This window comes from Anopheles merus, chromosome 3R (assembly GCF_017562075.2).
Source record: "Anopheles merus strain MAF chromosome 3R, AmerM5.1, whole genome shotgun sequence".
Taxonomy (NCBI): Eukaryota; Metazoa; Arthropoda; class Insecta; order Diptera; family Culicidae; genus Anopheles; species Anopheles merus.
In genome coordinates, this window is record NC_054084.1 from 37,951,287 (window position 1) to 37,974,045 (window position 22,759).

General features: G+C 41.2%; 2 protein-coding genes across 11 annotated transcripts in view; both read left to right on the forward strand.

Moving 5' to 3' along the window:
- The window catches only part of LOC121597302 (RNA pseudouridylate synthase domain-containing protein 2-like), a 196,744-nt gene that overhangs the window by 115,115 nt on the left and 58,870 nt on the right, over nucleotides 1-22,759 (forward strand). The window lies entirely within an intron of this gene.
- LOC121597304 lies at nucleotides 21,432-22,369 on the forward strand. The gene is made up of 2 exons (XM_041922962.1): nucleotides 21,432-21,566; nucleotides 21,629-22,369. Exons 1-2 carry the CDS (start codon nucleotides 21,522-21,524, stop codon nucleotides 22,286-22,288), a joined length of 705 nt encoding a protein of 234 aa, XP_041778896.1. The 5' UTR covers nucleotides 21,432-21,521; the 3' UTR covers nucleotides 22,289-22,369.

Below are 22,759 nucleotides of genomic sequence, written 5' to 3' on the forward strand. Positions count from 1 at the left end.
AAGTCATAAGCCTGCATCGCGTTGATTGAAATCGTACCTCACTTTTGTAAAATAGGCTGCCGTGGGATACGGAATATGCGTGTCGAATTACGGCGCAACCAGTCCAGTCATCTTCGCTGTGGCTGTGACCGAGGCCATTGTTCGCAGCACCGGTGAGATGGAGTGCTCGAGTGTAACGAGGCGATGCAATCGGACGATGCAATGCCACACCGTCACTGGAAGACGCGCTTCGCATCGCCGTGCTGCTGCTCCGAACGAGCGGTAGATTGCTCTTTCGCGCAAAACATCTCGCCAGTTTCGCGTGACTCGAGCGGCTTGGCGCAAAGGTGGCGGCGGTGGCGTTAGTGTCGCTGGTGTGTCGGTGTTGCCATTTATTATTGGCACTGTTTGGTGGTGCTCCCGGCGTTACGTGATTGTCAGCGTACACGTGCCGAGTGATAGGGTTGTTGGAGTTACAAAAAAAAAATGAAACGAATTGCGAAGTAGTGTCCGCAAAACTGGTTTGCGTCGAGTGGAGCACTTTAGGCGGAACAGTGTTTTTTATCATCTCGAGCAGAGGCTCATGCCAATTAGAAATAATTTGCTTATAAAAAAACAATTGCGCTGTTACTGGCTGATGGCAAATGAAGTATGTGTATTGTTTTATTCTAAATGAAAAATGAAATAAATGGTTGTTATAATACAGCAGCAGTTTACCAATTCCCGTCGGGTACTGTGCGATACCTTTGAATATCGATCGTTCAGGGCGCCAGCTGATTGTTGTTTACAGTTGCGTAGCCATGTGTCAATATGAAACGTGACTTTTATTTTGCGATAGTGGGTAAAATGAAGAATGTATCATAGCACGCTCGATTAAACATGTGTAAACATGCCACATGCGTTTTGGTTTTTAGTGTGTCCCGTGAGAAACTACTCACAATGGGTGACATAATTAATGATAAAGCTACGTCGAATATATTTGCCTTTCTCGGCCACCTTTTTGGATAGACGATGTACCAGAGCATTGAATGCACCTGAAAAGTTATAAGTTTTCTTATGTGTTGCATCTTAATTGTTTATGTTTATCTTCAACATAATAAACAAAATCTTTTTGCGGCATTAATGTATTATTTATTATAAACTAAAATGGACGAATGCAGCTCAACCATCTTTGAAAAAGTTCGCAAGCAACGAGAGCTAAAAGTTTTCTTCAACTACAAATAAATAATTAATTAGGAAATAATTGTCTGTTTATAGGACTAGAAGATTAAGAGCCAACAAACAACACAACAATTCCAAAGTTGTATGCTGTGACTGCAATACAATGTGCAAGCAATCTATGGAAAATATCACCTTGTGTTTAAGCCTTGTGTTTCTGAACCTTGTGTGAATTCAAATTTATTCCTCATTCAACATTCAAAGCATTTTGTGTTGTTGGTGTTTGTAATTCTTGAACAATGTCTGACATGCTAATGACCAAAACAAATTAGAATAAAGTTAAAAGCCATTTAAACAAATATAAATCAATTCATCGTTTAAATAATTTAGCAAAAGTAAAGATAACAAGAGGACGGCTAAAAAGTATAAGATTAATACAATATATTAAGCTGTATGATCCGTATAAAATATCTGATGCAGCACTAATTCAATTCAAATAATAAATGGGATATTATTGAGCATATCACTGTATGTAGCTTTATATTTGCACTTGATGTTGCTTGCGGTATGATTTTTTTTGCTGCTTGTAAAATCAATGTTTTATTTTTTACGTGTCTCATATCCATAGTCATAATTACAATAATGTATATTCTACCGACCTTGAAAATTCAGTTGATATAGAACGTGTGTCACCCTCTTCATGTGGTTTAGCACTTCTTTGAAGGTAGCAAAAAAAAGTCGCAGAGTTGATTATGTGGTTTTTCAATAATTGGATCCCATTTGACAGCGAGCGTTTGTCATTTGCAATCCACCACAATCGGGTGCTCCGGCGTATGAACCGCAGTGTCAATCGGCCTGCACCGAAGTCCTTGCGGTAAGTGATTGAAGCTACGTGGAACACTACTATTCTCGCGGAACAAAAGCGGGTTGAATAATTGTGGAACAGTATTTAGTAATTGCTCAAATGAAATGCAGACGCCGGAAGCTAAGGTACGAACAAAGAACATCGTACACGGTTTATGCTTTGTTCGATTATGCTCTGGAGCTCTCTGGTGTGTCCTGCCTAGATTCCTTTTTTTCAGCAAAGAGGATTACCCGTGTTGACGATGCCGTCGGCAATGGCCTTGAATTGGCGGTTGCTTTGGCGAGCGAGCTGTCGGCGCTATTAAGCTTCATTTCGGCGACACACATATAAGCGGCATAAAACGGAACAATTAAAATGATTCTGAATGCCGCTCGACGGTGGACTGACGCGGGCGGCAGCATAAGGGAAGCCCACGGATAGGGGAAATAATCACGGAACCGTAAAAGAAAGGGATCATTTACCGTAATTAAAGGTATTATTATTATGCTCTCTGTTCATGCTACTTACAGTCGTCAAGTTTTTATCTCGTCCCTCGCTGCCCCGGTTTCAAGTTCATTGATTTTTTTGTCCGTGTTTTTCCTTTCGGTAATCAATCGGTTGCTTCGGCTACTCATCGTCCAGGCGGTTGGCATACTGCCCCCGTGAAGTTGGTGCCCGAAGAAGGGCAGTGGTAGGGAAATGGAGAAGAAGGAAAAGAAAAATTAATTAAGCTAATGAGAAGGTGGACAAAGCACTGGGTGGGTTCTAGTGTGTATGAAAGCCTGGCCTGGGCAGCAGGTATCTTAAAATGTAAAGGTTGTTCTCTAATTGATTCGCGCGTTCGCACCGGTGGCCGGGACCAGTGGGTGCAGGGCGAGAACAAAAGGTTTGTCTGTTGCAGCGAAAAGGTCATTCATTTGAGATCGTTAAGGAAACCCGCAAACAATTAAAACTAACAATCTCACATTTACACCGTAACGATTGTGTGTTTGCAGTATCAACAATCGTTTGGCGGTTGTGTGGTTGCGTTCGATTTTTCCATGTAGAAACTTTTGTGGTTAATAAGTGATCGCTTTTTTGTGATCCCTAAAAGTCGAGAAACAGAAAAAAACAATCGGATGAAATGCATTACATTGTGATGGAACCATTACTACCTGTGGAATGTTCAGAACCATCGTATTCTATTTTGGTTTAAATTTTCAAATAATTGCGGTATACATCATTCAAATCACACCGCTGTTTATTTATTTTGATCAAACCGATATATAAATCCTCTGTCAACGCTTACAAACAACTATTGTTTATCCTATACATCAAACTAACGACTTTTTGCAAATTGAGTCTTGATCCTTAGCTTCACATACCGTCTACTTCATTGACCTGTAACATTCGGCTAACGGTGCTTGGAAGCGTTGCCTAAAGCCAAAGTCGATTTAAAGAGCACCCTCCATGCATCATCTTCATTGGCTGGCAGTTTCGGGTTTGTTCCTCGCTTACACTAAAAAGGTATAAAATACACATCTTGAAGTGTTCGCTCTTATTTTCTCTCTTCCTCTCTCTCTCTCTCTCTCTCTCTCTCTCTCTCTCGCTCTCTCTCTCTTTTTCCCTCTTCAAATTCCGTATTGTGTCTTTCGGTTTTGTTTGAAAGTACCATTATTTACTCGATGGAAAAATTTATGTGCGCTCAGCGAGAAAAATGTGTCCCATTTCCGATGCAACCGTTGAACCGGAACCCATGCAAAGGGTGTATGTGTGTGTGTGTGCTCTATCGGAAACGGAAATTTAGTACCCGTCCCGCTTGGTGGGCCGTAATTGAACATCTTTTCCAGGATCTTTGTGTCCTGCCTGGTGGTGAGGTTTGTTTTTTCTTCTTTCTTTTGGCAATGGAAGTAAAGAGCTTTTTTGTTCGGTTTTATGACATTTTACAGCGAACCTACAACGTATGTTGTGTGTGTGTGTGTACAATAGGATTCGGGACGCGGGGACGTTTATAGCAACAGGCTAAAAAATGTGGCTCCCTATGCGCGCTCCTGGGGCTATTTTTCTCATTGTTGCAATATTTGTTTTCATGAGGAGCGAGCGCCAAGAGTTTCTGGCGGAGAGCGGATTGTTTCGTGCCTTTTTGGAACGAAATGAACTTTGCAACACTTCATGGTCGAAAATCATTGCTCCTCGTTCAACCGCCTATGGAGCATGCGTTTGCGTTTGTGCTGTGTTTATTTATGTGCCTATGAAAATCAATCAAACACATCAGTGGCAGCTTTTACGAGCGGCAATAAATTATAGGATACCTCGTCTGATTTTGCGAAGGAAAATTGGGCGCATTGATTTTTCCCTGACCTTTAGTTTAGGTGTGTATTAAAGGTAAGGTAACTCGTCTAGCAGCATACGGTAATAGGGATCTCAGTTGAGGAACTTATTTTTAACAAAAATAGCTAGGAGCAATACGGATTACAATTTTTTTAGCAGAACCTATTGTTTTTTTTACAATAATATTACTTGTGTAAATTACAGTGTTTTGTCTACCATGTCTAGTAACAAATGCATTTACTTTACTTTCCATTAACAGTTTTTTTACCTTCAAGATTGCCATCTCATTCTATACACCCTTTTTTTTTTGCTCACTCATTGCTCACTGTTTGCTGAAATCTTTCCCACTGTGACCGATTCTAACTTGAAACGGCCTATTATGGCAACACTTGACGCATGGTTTGTTTGGTCGATAAAACAAATATTGGCGTTTCGAATGCACTTAGCACCGCCATACAAGCGCCATAAGTGCAATTCCATATTTTTATGATACTCACATAAGAAAACTATTACCATCAGCTTGCGTCATTGCTAGTTTTTCGCCTGTGTTTGCTGTTTGTCCAGCTAGAAGGTGAAACGCTGTTGTTTAAAATGCAACTTGCTGCTCTCTGAGACATTGATTAAAGTTAGTTTAGGTTAATTTTTTTTATAAATTTGCCTTGATTTCGCCGTGAACCTCTTATTAATGACGGTGTTGTAAATATGCATTTTTTTCTCTTTTTATGTTTTTATCACCCGCCACGTATGTGCACGTAATAAATAAAATCCTGTTAACAGACCTTGGTGTGCTGTCTTTGCATAAGATAAGGCCGCTATGAAAGCAGCGCGGGGAATATGGAGCTGTAATAGAATTTTAATGATTGAATTTGAACGCCACAGAAAGGGAGATGCATATTTCATGCTAAATCTAATGTGATTCCCTTCCCTTCCTTGCTTCAGGCACATGTAGAGCGTGTGCGTGTTTGCGCCCTGCACAGCATTCGACCCCCAGCCATTGCTGTTCGTCTTGTGCAAAATGTTTGCTCGCAGCAGCGACTGGCCCGAACACTTGCCCCGAAACAAAATGGTACAAAATATTTTTGTCGTCGCGCGTAACCATCGTGTGCGGAGCAGGGAGCCAGCCGGGCAAACTTTCCATTCACGATGGCTAATCCGTTTCAAATGACCGTTCCAGCCACCGGCTGTGAGCGAGAATGTCCTTTTGAGAGCCACTAATGGTCGGCGGTAATAAATATTCGCCTGCAAGCAGGCAAACGACGTTGCCATCGTGTGCATACTGATACCGGTTTTGTTGGAAACTTGGGTGCCAACACACCACCACATATTTCGTACAATCATATGTATATCGATGGTACTTGTCCAGTCGTGAAACGATGGTAGATGTCGGCAAGATGTCCTTGTGACCTAGGCCGGGCGCTGGAGAGAAGAGGAGTAGAGCCTGCCGACGGTAGCTCATCATATTGGCACTATTGGCGCACCATCATAAGAACGATTTATTCGAGGAATTTGCAATAATGCCGTCTGCGGTTTTTGCCAGCGCCAAGTGTGCGCTATCGTCCGCCCCGGGGGCCATTGAAGACGACCGGGGTACGCTGGTGACATTTATTCGATTGCGACTGACCGACGACTGACGAGTTAATCATGTTTCGTGGTGAACACTGTATATGGGCTGGACCCCTTGTTTGACCTGTTTGATGTTGGAAAGGGTATAGAGTGATTGCGATGAACGAGCTTTCATTTTATGTCATGGGTGAGGTTGAAATGTTGAGATGTTCAACGAGATGCAGGTATTAATGTTGAGGGCAACAACTCAAGAAACTTAAATGTTTAAATTTAAACGTACGTTAATGGATACTGATTTGCACAGTTAATAAAAGGCATTCGGTTGGTGAAGTCTTTTGCTGAAATAATAAATAAATAAATAAATTAATTAATTAATAAATAAATAAATAAATACATTTTATTGTCCAAAAATAAAAAAAAATCTTACTAAAAGGGAAACATATTGTTCGGCACATATATACGTAGAAAAAAAGCTGGTACTTATCCTAGGCTAGGGTATCTTAAAACAGAAAGAAAGGCCAGCGTTGCAGATTTCAGTTTATTTTACTCTTGTAAAACCCGCTACAGCTAATTTTATGCAAAACATACCCACAGCGAACATTGTGCGGTAACCAACACGACAAAAAACTCTCCTCCCTCTGAAACAACAACAGGCGGTGTACGTGTTAACTAATTGTTAGCATGGCAGTAATATTTTTAGTCGCTGTAGCAAATTATTAAAATCACCGTGTACCTTGCGGTGAGCGTAAGTTTCGTTTACACGCCCCTATTCGTTCGTTCCCGAATGGTAAAAGTTAATCAACCACAGAGGAAAACCACATAAACCGTTCTTGTAAAGGTTGACTTTTCTCAAGGATGCTGGATAGCTCCTCGATAGAACTCGAATTGTAAAATTTTCAATCACCTGTGAAAGTAAATTTCGATTGCTAATCATGCGGAAAATTGGCTTTGTTACTTGTTCGTTAACGAAATTATCGTTTCATGGAGATTAAATTTGACCTTTGTAACTGTGGCTTTCTACCATTAATTTCATATCCGCCTATATTGAGGCAAACAAGCGTTGGATTTCAAATTGACTGCCGACTGCGAAGGGGCCGCCGCGATGAACGCGATGGGTTCCAAAGCTGATCATTCGATACCGCGAGCAGAAGCCGTCGCCGCCGCCGCCTTATCCGCCGGTTGGATTATCAGGTCAGGCATCTTGCGTCCGTGATAAAATTGGCTTGAAAATACACAAAATTCCAATAGACAGGGTGGGGTGTAATCCAAAGGAAAAAAAAACAATATTACACCAGAAGAAGCACCCAGATGCCGTACAAAGAGATGATTGAGCTAACAAGCGGGGCGTGAGCACAAATCGGCAGGAAAGCGATTAGGTAACGCTGTAAATTGACAATTACTGTACCTCGCCTCCGCCGTAGTTGTCCTTTTTTGTTTTGTTCGAAAGAACTGTGAATAAAGCGGATATGTCGTTCGACTTTGCCAAAGACTTCGGTGTAAGAAAAGCGACATAATGTTCTGTGCAAAGAGGGCGTTTCAAGTGTTTTTTTTTCATTTAAAATTCAAATTTAACTAATTCCGCTTTCGAGTGGCGTTTGTTTGAACGAGGAGGTTGGAGGGGAGTTTTTTTTTTATTCTAGTCGTTATCTTCTCTTGGTTGATAAGAATCCAACAAGGTTTAACGAATGCAAAGTTCTACAGTAAAACAACCGAAATGCTTACATTAAACATACTTTTATTGCACGTTATCAAAAAGGCTGATCGATTGTAATGTAATGTAGTGTCAAATTAAGATGTTTTTTTATTCGCAAGCACATTAAATGTTTTAAAAACTTTTCAAAAACTCTCTCGGGAGACACAAAACTAAAAAGGACGCTATGCAAAATACAAACAAAATGGTTAAAATGCTCTACAGCTACAATCTCTTGGCATGAATTTTCATGATCTACCTCGTCAGGACATCGGTGCGACGCTTTACTCATAAATATTTTGAATGTGTTTACATTTCGGCACATCCAGCTGCTAGCAAGCTGGTCGGGGGAGTTGGTTTTCGGCGAGATAATTTTCCTGTTTTCGGTAAAATTGCATCTGTTCCTTCGTGGCTGTCCACTTCAGCACCTGGCACGGTGGATGAATTCTGTTGATATATTTATCAGCAGCAGTGTTGTAACGATACTACTACTACTGTGCGGCAAAGTGTGAAAGCTGTACTACCGTTCTGATTGTGCGCTCTTTGTGTGCGCCCTTATAACTTTTAGGGGCTCGTAGGGCGAAGGATATAGGTCTCTGCTTTTGCCACCATTTATGACGCAATTTTATTTGGGTATCCCGCACGGATTTCCAATACACAGCATACAAGCTGTGCGTGTGTTGCGCCACATTTCACTTTCCGTTTAATATATGAACAAGGCATCTGCAAGCACAAGCCTCGTGTCAGACGTTTGTGACTAATATTGGTTCGGAGCTTCCCACGTTCCCTCTGGGGAGTGATAAAAGTTTTACTACCTTTTTTGACCCTTTTTCTCTCTTTCTCTCTCTCGTTTGAAAAGCCCAACAATGTGAACCATTGCCATGGAGTAGTGTCAATTTGGTTGTCACATGTATACGATAATAATTCATACCACGCTGCACGTTCAAATCATCCGGATTGGTGGTATGCGCTGTCGCACGATTTTCGTGATAATTACATGCGAACGCAAGCCGGATGTTGTCATTTTGGCTGTCTTTCGAAAAACGCTAACCATTCTTTAAGCTTGAAAAGTATAAGTTATTTTCGAAGTTTTTTTTTTAGCAAACAAATCCTCTTTTATAATCTAAAATGCTGAAATCGGTTGCTAACAATAACATTTGTGTTCGTTTAATTGCTTTCTACTTTGTATATACTAAATTATAAAAAAGTGCTATCATATTTGTGACAGCTACCTTCAATACTGTTGATAATGCTTACCGGACACTGATCGTCTTTGTACTCACCTCCAGTTCTCTTCTATTCCACGGTAGCGTATATTTATTGCTGACAGATTATTCACGTGACAGATAAGTAGAAATGTAAATAAAAAGCTTTTCGCTTCCGACTGAAGGCTTTGGCGCGTTTCGTACGTTGATTTACAGTCATTGAAGCTGTAATGGTGTGATGGTATGGCTTGGGTGGCACTGCTTTAAATAAAACAATCTGCTCGGCCCTACATTTATAAAGTGTGTTGGTAAACCTTAAATGTTAATGCTGATTTTATCATTGTTTGTAAGTGCCTCGGAACCATCTGCTTTTAAGTGTGCCTTTGTTTGTTGTGAATAGATTTATAAATATTGTTGTAAATAGAGAACAATTTATTTGTTTTTGTTAAGTGTTATAAAACAGAAACAGTCCTAAGTATGAAAACTTATTAGATTCAAGTATGAAGTCTAGATTAGACATCATATCAAAATCGTATACTTTAAAAGTAAGATATCCAACCATTATATTATTCAATTTGTATTAAATTTTTTTTTTATTCACGTATCGACTAAAGTACAGAGAAACATACAGGATTTTCAAATTTAATTCTACCCTCAAGTTTTTGAGCATTTCTCATTTTAAGTTGCATATTAAATTTAAATTAATTTTAAAATTTAAACCATTTATAACTCTACACGGAACGGGTATATTGCTGTGCGAATGGTAGCACAGTTGGTTGAGTTATTGATTTAATTGTTTTCTTTTGGAAGAAACAGAGCGACAAAGTTGTTTAATGCGTTTGTCGTCACGATGAAATGTAGATGGCGATGATTTCGCTTCGGAAAACAATAATTTCGCAGTGTAGATTGAATTTATCATTTTCCTTTTTAGCTCTGTTGTCGTTGCGGTGCGTATGAAACGAAACAGAAACGGGAAAGATAAATCATTTAACATATGCAAAGCACTTTGTCCTACTCACTGAACGTTTGTCCAAGTAACGTGAAACAATTTTCAGCGAAAGTAAAAAATAATAATAACAACAAAATATTTCATGTGGAACAGTAACCGTGAAAAAAATAACACTACAATCTGTACTAATGGGGCGGGCGGGCAGGCAGCGTAAAAAGCCGTATGTCAAGATGAGTTTTAAGCGGTTTGCGGGCGGCATTGTTGCGGTGCATGATGACGCTACTGTGTTGTATTGTCTACCACCGGCAGAACGAGAATCGTTTGCACAGACGACAAGTGGGCTGTTAGGTGAAAGTAAAATGCACCCACAAAAAAGTGCAAAGAAAATAGAAACCAGAACCAACCCGATGACACTTGGAAATGATTAATTGTCCGCGCGAAATATGCTGTAAATTGCAATTCGATCCTGGTGAATGAAATCACCCAGTACCTGGACTCATGATCTTTCTTTCTCTCTCTCTCTCTCTCTGTGTTTTGTCGCTCTACCGAATTGCCACCCGGAGTACCACATATTCACAACGGTTTGCACATTGTAACGATGGGTGTGGACTTTTTTTTAACTCAACTTTTGTCAGCCCACCACATTCACTACCGCGCTGCAGAGATTCGATGTCAACGATGACACTCCGGTCCGGGGGTATGTTGAACTCGCTGTCCCAGGAATATTGAGTGGTTTAAAAATAAATCAATCTGAAAGAGAGGGGTGGTATTCATGTTCCCTCCACCAAATGAAATGAGACATTGAATTCAATTCCATAAGCGGGTGGTGACGTTGGGATAGGGTCGTGGAAGGGGAAGTATCTGGATTCTCATAATAGAAATGTGCGCTTTCTGCGTTCCGTTCCTACTGCTGCTGCTGCCGCTGCGACTGCTGGTGTCGATGTTAGTCCATGTCGTGCAGAAGTCGTTGAACGGTGACAGTCAAAAATGGAAATTAGGTAAAACAGCAGTGAAAATATTATTTTTTTCTTGCCTGATTTATGTGGTGGTCTGGTGAGAGTGGGTGAGCTGGGATTGTGTGATAAGTGAACCTGTTTGCTAAACACCGAGCGGGTCAAAAGCAAACAATTTGTGCAGTGAAATGTTAAATTCACTGCAAATGGAGCGATTGTCAGAAATGTGTACGCTCGAATACATTTATTACGATTTTAGAATGGTCGTCTTTGTAAATGAGCATGGTTGTTCTTGCACTTGAATGATTTTCGAAGTAATACTGAATGCTTTTCTTTGGCGACAAACGACTACAGAAGGCAATCTATTAGGAGGTATTAGGTTAGAGGAGAATGCCATTATTTCAATGGAAAAGATGTCTATGTACAATACCTAAGCTGTCGATTGATTTGCTTGTTGAGATTCAGCCAAGCATAGTCAATAATTTAAAAGGCAGTGATTTATATTGAATAGAATATTATTGCATTGTACATCTTATATCTTTTAAGATCTTAGCAGCTTTTATTACTCAATTGCTTCACAATAATGCACATCTTGACGAATATATATATATCAACACATGACCTTAATTGTACTACCAGATTCGACGCCATTTGACAACCATCTGTATGCATCTGCGCCATCGGTGATGGTGTAGCATGTGTGGCCCGGAAACCCGTTTCCAACAGAAACGCTATAATTATTTATGCAATGAGATCCGCCTTCAAAGCACTGCTCATTTGAGACATTAAATTTAAACCGGTCAAAATGATGACGCAGAAAATGCGTTCGTTAGTAAAATGTGAAAACGTCGGCTTGTTTTAAAACGGCCGTTATTTAATGAAGCAACCTGAATTCAAAACTTGCCTTCTATATCTGGTGAGATTATTGTGCATTGCTTGTTATTTAGGTAATTTATTATTTATTTTTGATTTCTTTCCATGTTTTTAATGTTATTTTCTCTCGAAATTCATTCCATTTTGAAAGGGTTACGGGTAAATATTGCTTGATGTACCCATTAGCCTGCGTCCTAAAAGTTTGTGAAGACGGTTATAATAAACGTGACACTTAATGGGAATTTACTACCCTCCCACTCACGCGCGCCACCTTTCCTTCCGTCATCGCTGCAGAGGGGGGTTTAAGTCGACGCAGGAAAATCGCTCTTCGTTGTAGACACTCAATAAGGTTAACCATTAATTGATGGATAGACACTCCCTTCGCTTTAGCCGATTCTTTGGGTCACACTTTTGCTCTTCGACCCGCTCCTCCTACGACTCTCCTCCGCCTAATGCCGTCAGTGTCACCAGCGGTTTGGCAGAATATTTTCCTGCCAGGCACTATTAGTAGACTCACGGGAGAGATCGTTTCACTGCCATGTGGGTCGGCAGCCGTGGCAAAGGTCTTCGTTTGAATAATAGAGTTGTTAATCTCAGTCGGTTGTGGTTTTCCCTCAGAGGGTAGTGGATACACCGGCAGCATATGAGGTGGGAAAAATGTTTGTGAGTGTGTGTGTGCCTGGGTTATCTTTCGGTATTTTTCTTCTTCGTGTGAACATTTTCCCTTCCTGTCCAATAAATCGATTACGGTTGCTTCCAGAGCACTGGCAGTAGAAAATAAATCATAGCTTTAAGCATTAATAAAGCATTGCTTTGACAGCCACCACTCGTTTGCTAATAGAAGAACATCAAAACACGCCTACCGTTCCATGTTTTTTAAGCCTGTTTTCAGAATGTGAAATCAGTTCGGTTTTGTTGATATTTTGGATATTGATGTAGTTGCGAGTTAGATCATCAATGAATGAAAATTCGATGAAAACGATACGTTCATGAATTTCCCTGAAGTGTGATGCAAACGAATATGATGCAGCATCACATTTACGCTTCAACAGTTGTACGTGTGGGCTTCATATTTGTAGATTAGCAAAGTATGTATGCCTACAGCGAAGATCTCCGTGGTTTACATTTTTGTCAAACAATATTAATTCAACCAATCAGCTAATTAATGTGTAACTGTCGAGATTAATCTACCAATCGAAAACCTCGCATCCCCATGTTCTAAACCATTTCGTGTAGCTTATGTAAAACAGCTATGTACAGTATCTTCAAGATTCCCTCCTAATGAATGGCTTACTCATGATTCATTATCCATGTTTCAACGCAAAATGTAAATCGCGTACGCAGCAAACGTTTTATTAAACCGAGCTGTGGCGTACAGCCGTGCCACAGCATTTGGCAAGTGCTGCACTGTCGTCGTAGGTTGCCCCGGGTTTCGGGGGCAACGAAACGGATTTAAATTATCCCCCGGTGGATTGTTTATACTCATTTAACGCTAGCCGGAGCCAAAGGCTGCGGCGTGGCCCACACCGAATGTTTGACGCTTCGTTTCACGACCCGTTCCGCGTGTTACGTTATACGGTGTGGCGGGAGATGAGTTGGGCGTTCCGTGAATCGTGAAAAATCTGCTACCGCTTGCGCTTTTGTAGGTTTTTCCGGTGAGGAGGGCTGTCGGGTGGGCAGATCAGAGCACAGTTTCACTCTTCGGGGTTGATTGGGTTGTGAAAATTTGCACACCGACACTCAGACCGTAACCGATCGTCAGACGATAATTGATTAATAATCCCGCAGTGTGTTTTCGGTGCGGCCGGGGCAAAGTTTCAAAGGCGTGTTCTTGCCCGTGGCAGTATAATTGCTTGATTTACTTTTAATTATCGCTCAAGCTCGGTCGGGCTCGCAAATGACGTGATTTGGATTTATGTTGTTAGCACAGTTTGGAACAAATAGCACATTCATAGCCTTCATCTGGTGTTTCTTCTTCTTTCGTGCAGCACCGCTTAGACGATGTTTTACCAGAATTACGTATATTGTACAGCTTGAATTTTTTACATATAAATGTTAAATGATCATTTAGCTCTAACCATTGGTAATTTTCTCATAAGGGAATCACACAATTACAATTCTAGATCTAGCAATTAATTATATACTTTTAAAGATAGTCTGTGCCTAATCTGCCCAAAAATGTATATTGTATATGATCAACAAGTGCTTAAAGTAAAATGTGTTTATTATTCAGTTCAAAACAAAATACTTCTTCTTCTTCTTCTTTGGCTCAACAACCGATGCCGGTCAAGGCCTGCCAACCCACTTGTGGGGTTGGCTTTCAGTGACTTATTGATTTCCCCCCATAGTAGGATAGTCAGTCCTACGTATGGCGGCACGGTCTATTTGGGGCTTGAACCCATGACGGGCATGTTGTTAAGTCGTACGAGTTGACGACTGTACCATGAGACCGGCCAACGAAACGAAAACGAAACGAAAACAAAATACACTCATTTAATATTCATGCATAGGCGACTCTCGAGATACGCTCCTCTCGAGTTACGAGGACTCGCAGATACGACGATTTTGATTTTGACAGTTAAATGCTGTCATTTAGAATAAATTGTTGTATTTTTTAATTTCTTGCTGATAACCGTTAAATACACATTTTTAAAGATTCCCTAACTACTCCATCTTGAATATTTATATACTGTTTATGACTATGAACGGTTATGTGACTCTACTTTCCTCAAAATGCGACGTATCTATTGCTAATGCCTTCTTCCAATCCGTCAACATTGCTGCATAAAATGAGACACTGCACAAGAGTTTTGAATGCATTCTGTGATTCAAATTTATTTGTAAAAAGGATATTTTTATGTACGCCACTGTAGTTTGCTACTAATTTGATGAGCAGTAAGAAATACGCAGCGCTTTAAGCGACCTACGAAGGGTGATCTACTCCAGTCTAAATCTTAACTCAAATGTATCACTTACGGTATTTAATGATTAAAACGTGGATGTCACATCACCAGCGCGCGCGTTAGTCCAATCACCAGAAGCCTAATATAGCATCACGTCGTTCATGTTTGTCGCACTAATTACTATTGCTGATGTTGCTTTCAGCGGAAAACATGCGTTGATGCGTTTGGAAGCATAACAGTGCTCAAACAACAAACAAACGAGAGCATTAGCAGGGAAGGGGACACGGAATAGTCTTACGGCAATGCTGTTATGGATTTTAGATGTTCAGCTATCCATTTCCACGGATGTTGGTGCTATCCATTGGTGGCCCGTTCTAAGCGAGCTAATTAGCACACATCGATAGTTTCGATAAACCATCCGATAAATGAGCACACGACACTAGGTGGGAGTAGAACCAACACTAATCTTTCAATAGCAGGGTCTTACTTTGAACGGAACGCCGGCGTTCCGGGCGGATGTACCAGGGGATGTTATGAGAGGAAATTAAACTTCCGCGAACTTTCCTTCGCATACGCGTGTACAATCTGGGTCGAGTGAATGCGTGCGGGGATGTGTTGTTGAATTCGCAGGCCGATAGCATTCATATCAACTGCGAATTTGCCCTTTTCCTTTCTTCCTTGCGGGATAGCACAGATGGTCTGGGCAAGATGGTAGTACAACGCACGAACGGTCTCAACGCTTCACTAAAATTGCTGACTGTCGGGAAATTTCGAAGTTTGCTATGCCTATGTCATATACAGTAGATGTGTTTGCCCTTAGCTCAAACTTGAGCGAAGTTATTTATGGCTAGGAAACAATAAATTATTTTTACTTTCACTCAGTTTTTGTTTTCATTCTGTTTTCTTCTAATAAAGGTGTTTTGACGAGAACGCTTGTCTTGTTGCGTTTGATATGCTCATGTGCACGTAGCTCGTGGTTGTAATAAATTTCTCTGTCAATGATGGATTTACCATATAAGTTTTTGAGAGATCATCAAACAATCTTTTCTGGGCTATCAATCTTCTCTTCAATCATTTTACGTTGGTCCATTGTAGATGGTTTTGTTGAATTATAATAACTTTTCTTGTGATAGTTTTTTTGGCGTCAAATTGTTCATTCAAGTAGTTAACCTATAAATAAAAAGCAAATATTTTAAACACATAACAATTGATATTTTACCAAACTTTCAACTTCATTTTAATCGATTATTTGTCAATTGATATTAGTGACTGCAAACTGGCGTAGTGTAGCTGACGTAGACAAAAGAAAACACAAATATAACTGAATCTGAAATGTGATCGAACGCAAAATGTTGATACTCTTGCCTAATCCGATAGTGAAGTGATTTTATCGAGGGATCTTTATTGCTGTGCTAAAAATCAACTCTTTTGTAAATACAATGGGAGAGTCGTCGCAAAGGATCGCTTCGGAACGAGAATGTTTTTCCAACGGATTAAGATTGGGACGCGTAAGCGCTCCGGCGAACGAAGGGAAAGCTAGTTCGCGCTGGTGGTCCATTCAACCGGCTAACACTTATCCGGACCGCTCCGAAATGCTATTAAATATTCATTTTGACCACATCCCAACCCTCAACACCGCCGCTGTGCCTACGCGCGTTGGGCAGACGTGCACAGGGACTTGCCTCGTGCCCGGACGCCCAATAGGATGCGCTCAGTCCAGTTGGTTGTTAGGATGTACGGGGTAGAGCAGCTTTGAATATTGCTCCCCAAAACCACGCGCTGTGGCCGTAGTCCTCGTTTTGTTGTAGTCGTCTAACGCCTTTAACTAGCATTGTGTTGCAAAGGCTGCTGAAGGGAAACCCATGAGCTTTGGCCTTTAATGCGCATAAATTGATAAATTATACAAACAAACAACTAAACATACAGATAAACACATATACAAAGTATGTGTGTGTGTGTGTATGTGTGTGTGTGCGGGTTCTGAAGACTGTACAACCGATGCAAATGCAACCCTTGCTGGACAATGTTTTCCCGTGCAAGAGGGTGCCGGAATGACCCTAATAGCTTTCAATGGATGAGTACGACGTTCAATTGAATTCGTGTTGACCTTTTATTTGGGAACACATGAACGAGTTTCGAAACAGAAACAATGCGCTTACTCACATACAGTTTCTAGACATATCGTGAAATCTGCTTCTAGTGGGTCGTAATAGTAGTGTACAAATCTTAAACTGTGAATAAAATACTACCATGGCGGTACGCTACTGTTTGTTTGAATAAAATCGATTACAAATGGCAAATGTTACACTGCCGTAATATTTATCTTGTTTCAGTCCATCGTCATGAATGGTTCATACTTTTTTAAATGTGTTTTTGTAACGGAATTATTTAAGAAATTTTAATGCGATAAACCTTTGGTATTTTTCTATATAATACTTCAATCCATGTATAAAATTGAACTAGTTTTACTTCCTGTATTCTAATCCTCTTAAAGCATGATTTTCATAGATTGTTTATTTCTTTCTTTTACAGGTAATTGTTTAAATCCGCCTGCTTCAAACCAACCACTCTTACACTTCTTACTATCCGTCAAAGTAAGTTTATCATTGTTTAATGAGAAACACAATAAGCATTAAGCATCAACTTGTTTACGATAAAAGATGGAGAGCTCAGTTTATTGATTTACCATACACAGTGTACCGCACAGCCGTACGCGATTGGGGGACGATTCAATTGATTGGGTTGATTTGATTTGCACAGATCGGCAGACACATTATTTGAATATTCTTTTTTATTTTTTCGTTTCATCGAGCGAGAGAATATTTGCTCGAAGCCTACTTTAAAAAAGGACGAAGCGCAAAAAACAACTGTTTTTTTCTGTATGTGACAGTAATGATAAGCATTGCCGGTGGCGATTTCCATTCTGGCACGATAGTGAATCAGTCGGCTGGATAAATTTTCGATGCTGCTTTTTATATTTCTTCTTTTGATACTCGTGTTGCTTTCGCGCAGTGGTGTGCCCGCATCTATCTGATTTCAGTATTGTTGAAGATTGTGGCTATGGTGAGCGGTCAGTTGGAAAAAGAAAACGTCCAAACGCACCGAGACAACGATTAAACGAGGACATTTTCGTTGACACGTGGTCGTTTTGCGTTGGCATAAATCAGTTAATGTTATGAGGGGTGAACACTAAATAACACACAATTCAAAGAGCATTCTTAATACAAAACAGGGACAACACTACCTCAAAACATGTTAGTGAAATTGTTAAGCGATACTGATAAATTTGGCTTACAAAAAATATTTTACAAGCCTCTGCAACTCTACTAATCAACAAAAGTTATTCTCTATGTTTCATGCAGGATTTACTAATAGTGTTTTCGTTAACATTAGTTACATGAGTGTTCTGAAACTCACAAATAAACCTTTGCGTGGCGATTTATAGATGGAATGGCCTCTAAAAATTGAATGCTATATCTTAAATTTTCCACGTTTAACAATTAAAATCTTTTGAATCTGTAATGAACATACAGTTTTTCGCCATGGACGACATTTCAGTATATTTTACGGCAATATTTCGGAAGTGTGATGCTGTGTCCTATGCTTTTTGTCAACTCGTCCATAACAGAGGAAGACTTACGCCAGTGTTGGGCAGAGAATGTCTTCCATCATATAACCTGAAGCTAAAAGTTATGGCCATGATTTGTTATCCGTGCCTGCAAAGTTGAGTCGGTCGGTCGAATAGTGCTGGCGGCTGTGTGGCTCCTTCACTATGCCGTTGTTTGCCGTGGTACCAAGCATCACTTTTCGGTGATGTTATGTGAAAAATTTCACTACCCCCTCGCTTATATGTGTGGCGTTTCTCATCACGATGAACCGCATACTTAAGGCATCACGAGCTATTTCGCATTCGGCAGCACGCGGGCAGAAACTCGCATTCCGCTGCCTCGAATACCTTAGTCCTGGGCTGATTCGGTACATCTCAGCGTGTGTGTGTGTGTGTGTAACGTGCACAACACAACTTGGTACGGCGATCGTATAGTAAACGTGTGAGTTTTCCCGCAAACCCCTCAGGGCGTTGATCCTTTCATCAACAACGGATCGGAACGGCAACCCACACGGCGGTACGGTTTAGGCGCCAAACGGAAAGTTTGTGCAGGAGTTAGCGAACATAGCGAGCCCTGGATGGCACAATGAGAATAAAGTCTAGCTAATCCCTTTTCCCGGTGGTTTACGCTATCCTTTGAATTCTTGTTTCTGGCGAATGGGACACAGGAATCGGTGCGCTAGTAGTGCGGAACCGGAGAAGGAATGCAATCACTGTAGTTATGTAAAGTGAACGGTTAGATTTTCACCAGCTGGGTAAGCTGCTTCTTTGGAGCAAAAGATGTGTGGCATAGATATCAATGCTAGAAATGGAACAGCAGCAGTAGAGTTTGCATCATATTGTCGTAATGTTAAAATCATAAATTTTGTGATCATCTTCTATTTGTTTGCAAATAGAGCATGGAATTTGGTACTTAAGCTGCTAACTACTGCTTAATTTTTACTTAAGCTGCTAACTACTTGATGCTGTGTCTGTGAGATACGTTAACATAGTTATTATACTATCGATACAGTCAATTTGGTCGGCTGCTTTCCCTTTGCCCGCCTTTCTAGTGCAGTTGCGAAAAGACATGATGTACAACCTTGTAATGGCTTCATCAATCGACCAAACGGGTGAACCAGCGCGTTTCCTCCCAGCGTTGTTAACGCTGCTTGTCGCCGTTCAATCCGTTCGTTGATTGCTACGACGATCATAATCATTACACCCGTCAGTTGGAACTCGTAAAACTGTCCCACAGCACATCGTTAGAATCCCCTCGGCTGTTGCTGGATCGCTTCGTGACCCGGGAGAAAGGCCATGGAAAGCATGAGATAGAGAGTAAGAGAGACATAGAGAGAGAGAGAGAGAGAGAGAGAGAGAGAGAGAGAGAGAGAGAGAGAGAGAGAGAGAGAGAGAGAGAGAGAGAGAGAGAGAGAGAGAGAGAGAGAGAGGGAGAGGGGGGGGGGGGGGGGGGGGGAAGAAAGAAAAATATGTATCTTTATTACGTTTCGGTTATACTCCTTAATCCGTACACAACATGCATCAATCTATTCGCGCCCAGTTTCTCCCGCGCAGCTTCGGATGGGTGTTGAAAACAGAAGGCACTTGACTATCATCGGGAACATTTTTCGCGCCCTAGCGCATCCAAAATTAGCATATAAAACAAAAATCAAATTTGTTTCGGAATGCGCTCTCCAGCCGGCAGCGTAAGGAGGAGAAGCCGATGAACGCGCTGGACAGCTATAGAGCATAAAGTGAGTGGTGAGCTCAAAATGAAATAATTATGCTAATGGCATTATTTAAAATAATAATAAAAACATAATACTACTAAAGACAACAACGCTTGGTGTGGTGCTATAGCAAAAGGTACAAAATTACATCATTTTGTCGAAAATATCACAAATGTCATATGCAGAACGGTACAATACACTATGATTATAAGTGCAGTCAGTTTAATATAAAACTTCAATCATTTCGACTACCTTCAAGTGCATTTCCGTACAAATCTACCGAAGCGGGGTCTATTATTAGCGAATAAAAATGTGGCACGAACCTATAAAATTTTAATTACCCCTATAAAGTGTATCTTGATCTGCATCTTTCATCTTTTCGGTTACTTTTTTTTGGCGAGCTTGGCTGTGATGATATGGCTATGGACATTTAGTGAATGATTCGCATGCAAACCAATCTGCATACACACGTATTTGAGGGTTCCGTGCGCCCCTCCCATTCCCCTCCCTTGGGATGATTTCTTGTTTCCCTTACCCGTGCTCGCTTCCTTTGACAGAGATATTTTTGCCACCGACGGCGCTAGAGACGGACCGGGTAGGGACAGGAGCTTAATGAATGCAAATAGTATGCAGTAGCCGTGAATAAATGCATGTCAAGCATGGAAGAGATGGCCAGACATACTCTCACACATATATTCACACGCACACACATTGGAAAATGGCTAACCGTGCGCTTGAAGCGCTTAGTAGTCGCCCGTCCGGCATACGTGCAGATTCCGTCTTTGTGTCCACTAATAACGCTAAATACAATCGTGTTAACTGCAAAACACCGATTAACACGTTTACGGTGTCACATTTAGCGATCGTCCCGTAGCGGGTTGTGAAAATGCACTGTTAAACACCGGTTGCGGTGGTGGTTTGCCCCTGCAATCACCTTCCCAGTGTCAAGGTTATGCGTTGCTTTCATGATGTAATACGCTTACGCAAGTTGCATCCTTCAGCAGTCCGGGGAGAAACTGGTATCCGTGAGAGTTTTAACAAGCATGCTTAACGCTCATGCCGTGCGACTTACCCGTGAGTGTAGGAAGGTTATCAAAAGTAACACAACTTTCACCGAAGCCCGGAGACATACCGGTCAATCTGCCAGTTGAAATACGATGCCTCCCAAGCCAAACGTTCCCAGGACCGGCAATGATCGTAAGAAAATCAATCAATTAATCAATTGCCCAGGGAATGATTAAATATTGCAACATCAGATGATAAATTAAACTTCTCTGTATAGGCAGTACCGAATTGTGGGTGATAAGATTACTGAACGATGCCTTACATTTCCTGACCACCTGCTAATACACCAGCTGCCGTAACGAGATACGGACGCAAGGTTTTAACTAATCTGCCCCGCGAGGCCATTCCTTATCCACGGTAGCACGTTACGAATTGCAGTCAATTTAGTAATATGATAAATACTGGTGGGTTACGTACTAAATGGCGCACACACACGCAATATTTTAAACGTAAACACTGGCCGTCTTATCTGTTGTTCAAATGTTTTTTTGGTGGTACGTTATAATCTTGACCCTCGGACGGTGCAATAAAACAGCAAAAGTTTTTGAATGGCAAGCAGAAGCATAATCGGATGATAACGAAGCGCGTTTGAAAATCTATCCGAATGAGAACCGATAAATTGATTAACGCACGTTAACCGAGTCAGTAGTTTTGCGGTGAGTGCGCGTACGACTAGCTAACAATCGTTTGAAACCAACAAAAATCTGTACAAAATGAAGAGCCTGTTCGTTTGTTTGCTGCTGGCGCTGGCAGGGCAGGTAATGCGTTTAGTAAAGGTGAACTGTGGAAAGGATGTGAATTAACAAGATTTCATCTTCAGTCTCTTGCTCAAAGCCAAGATGAGTTCGTGGAGTATCTGCTGGAGATCCAAAGCCAGGCTGAATCGGTCCATCAGCTGATGGAGGGTACGTTCGACAATGTCCGTTTCTCGATGAGTGATGAACTGGTTGAGCTAAACCGTCAGTTGATTGGCCGCATGAACGAAGCCCTGGAGGAGGTCGAACAGATCCGTGAGGATACGGAAGCGTTCGTCGGAGAGTCGTCCGCTCCTGCTTCCTGTGTCGACGTGGCCGTCGCTAACTGGGCTGTCGAGATCGAAGGAGTCGGACAGGCTCTGTCGCGTTGCGCCAGTCGCGCCAACATTCAGATCACCTCGCGTACCGCCGATGTTCATGCTGCTCTGGAGGCCGCTCAGGTTCAATCGACGGAGCTGCAGAACATTGTCGTTCGTGGATTCATTGACTGGAACGCGATTGACTACACCGAGCGTATTTCGGAAATTGTGGGAGCTCAGATTCAGGACAAGTACGACTATTTCCAGCGAATCACTCAGCCCAACTTGGAGCGCGTTCTGCAGGGCATTTTCGATCTGGATGATAACCTGCTGCCTGAGATCGTGACCTGCGTCAATCGCGGTGTGGAGCGTTTCAACAATTACGGCCGTGTCATCCGCGACACGCTGTTCTTCTGCTCGCAATAATTGCATAGTGCGGAGTATTTTTTGTTTAATAATCTGTCTTACTGTAATCGCTGCTAAACAAATATTTTTTGAATAACATAACTGTACTGACTATTTAATGATATGATATCACGCAGTATATTATGGGCAAATTACGTGTTAATTAAATATTTTCGCCTATTTACAACTACATCTGTGCTGTAAGTGATTATTCCATTGGTAAGAATGTTTGGTAAATCTCTTTTCGCTCTCATTAATAAAAGAGAAATTCCAAATAAGTCAAAACTGTTACACGTTTTGATTGAAATGTCTTATCAATTGCGTAAAGAGGAAGTTGTAAAACTGTTGACAACGACTTATCAGTCAAAAATCTGCCCACCACTCGTGCAAAACTGACGTGGCGTTTCCATTCACTCGGCTTGACGCACACGGCAATGTTTTCCACTTTTGATCCATATTTACTGCCATACAAACCGTTGCATGATTTGCAGT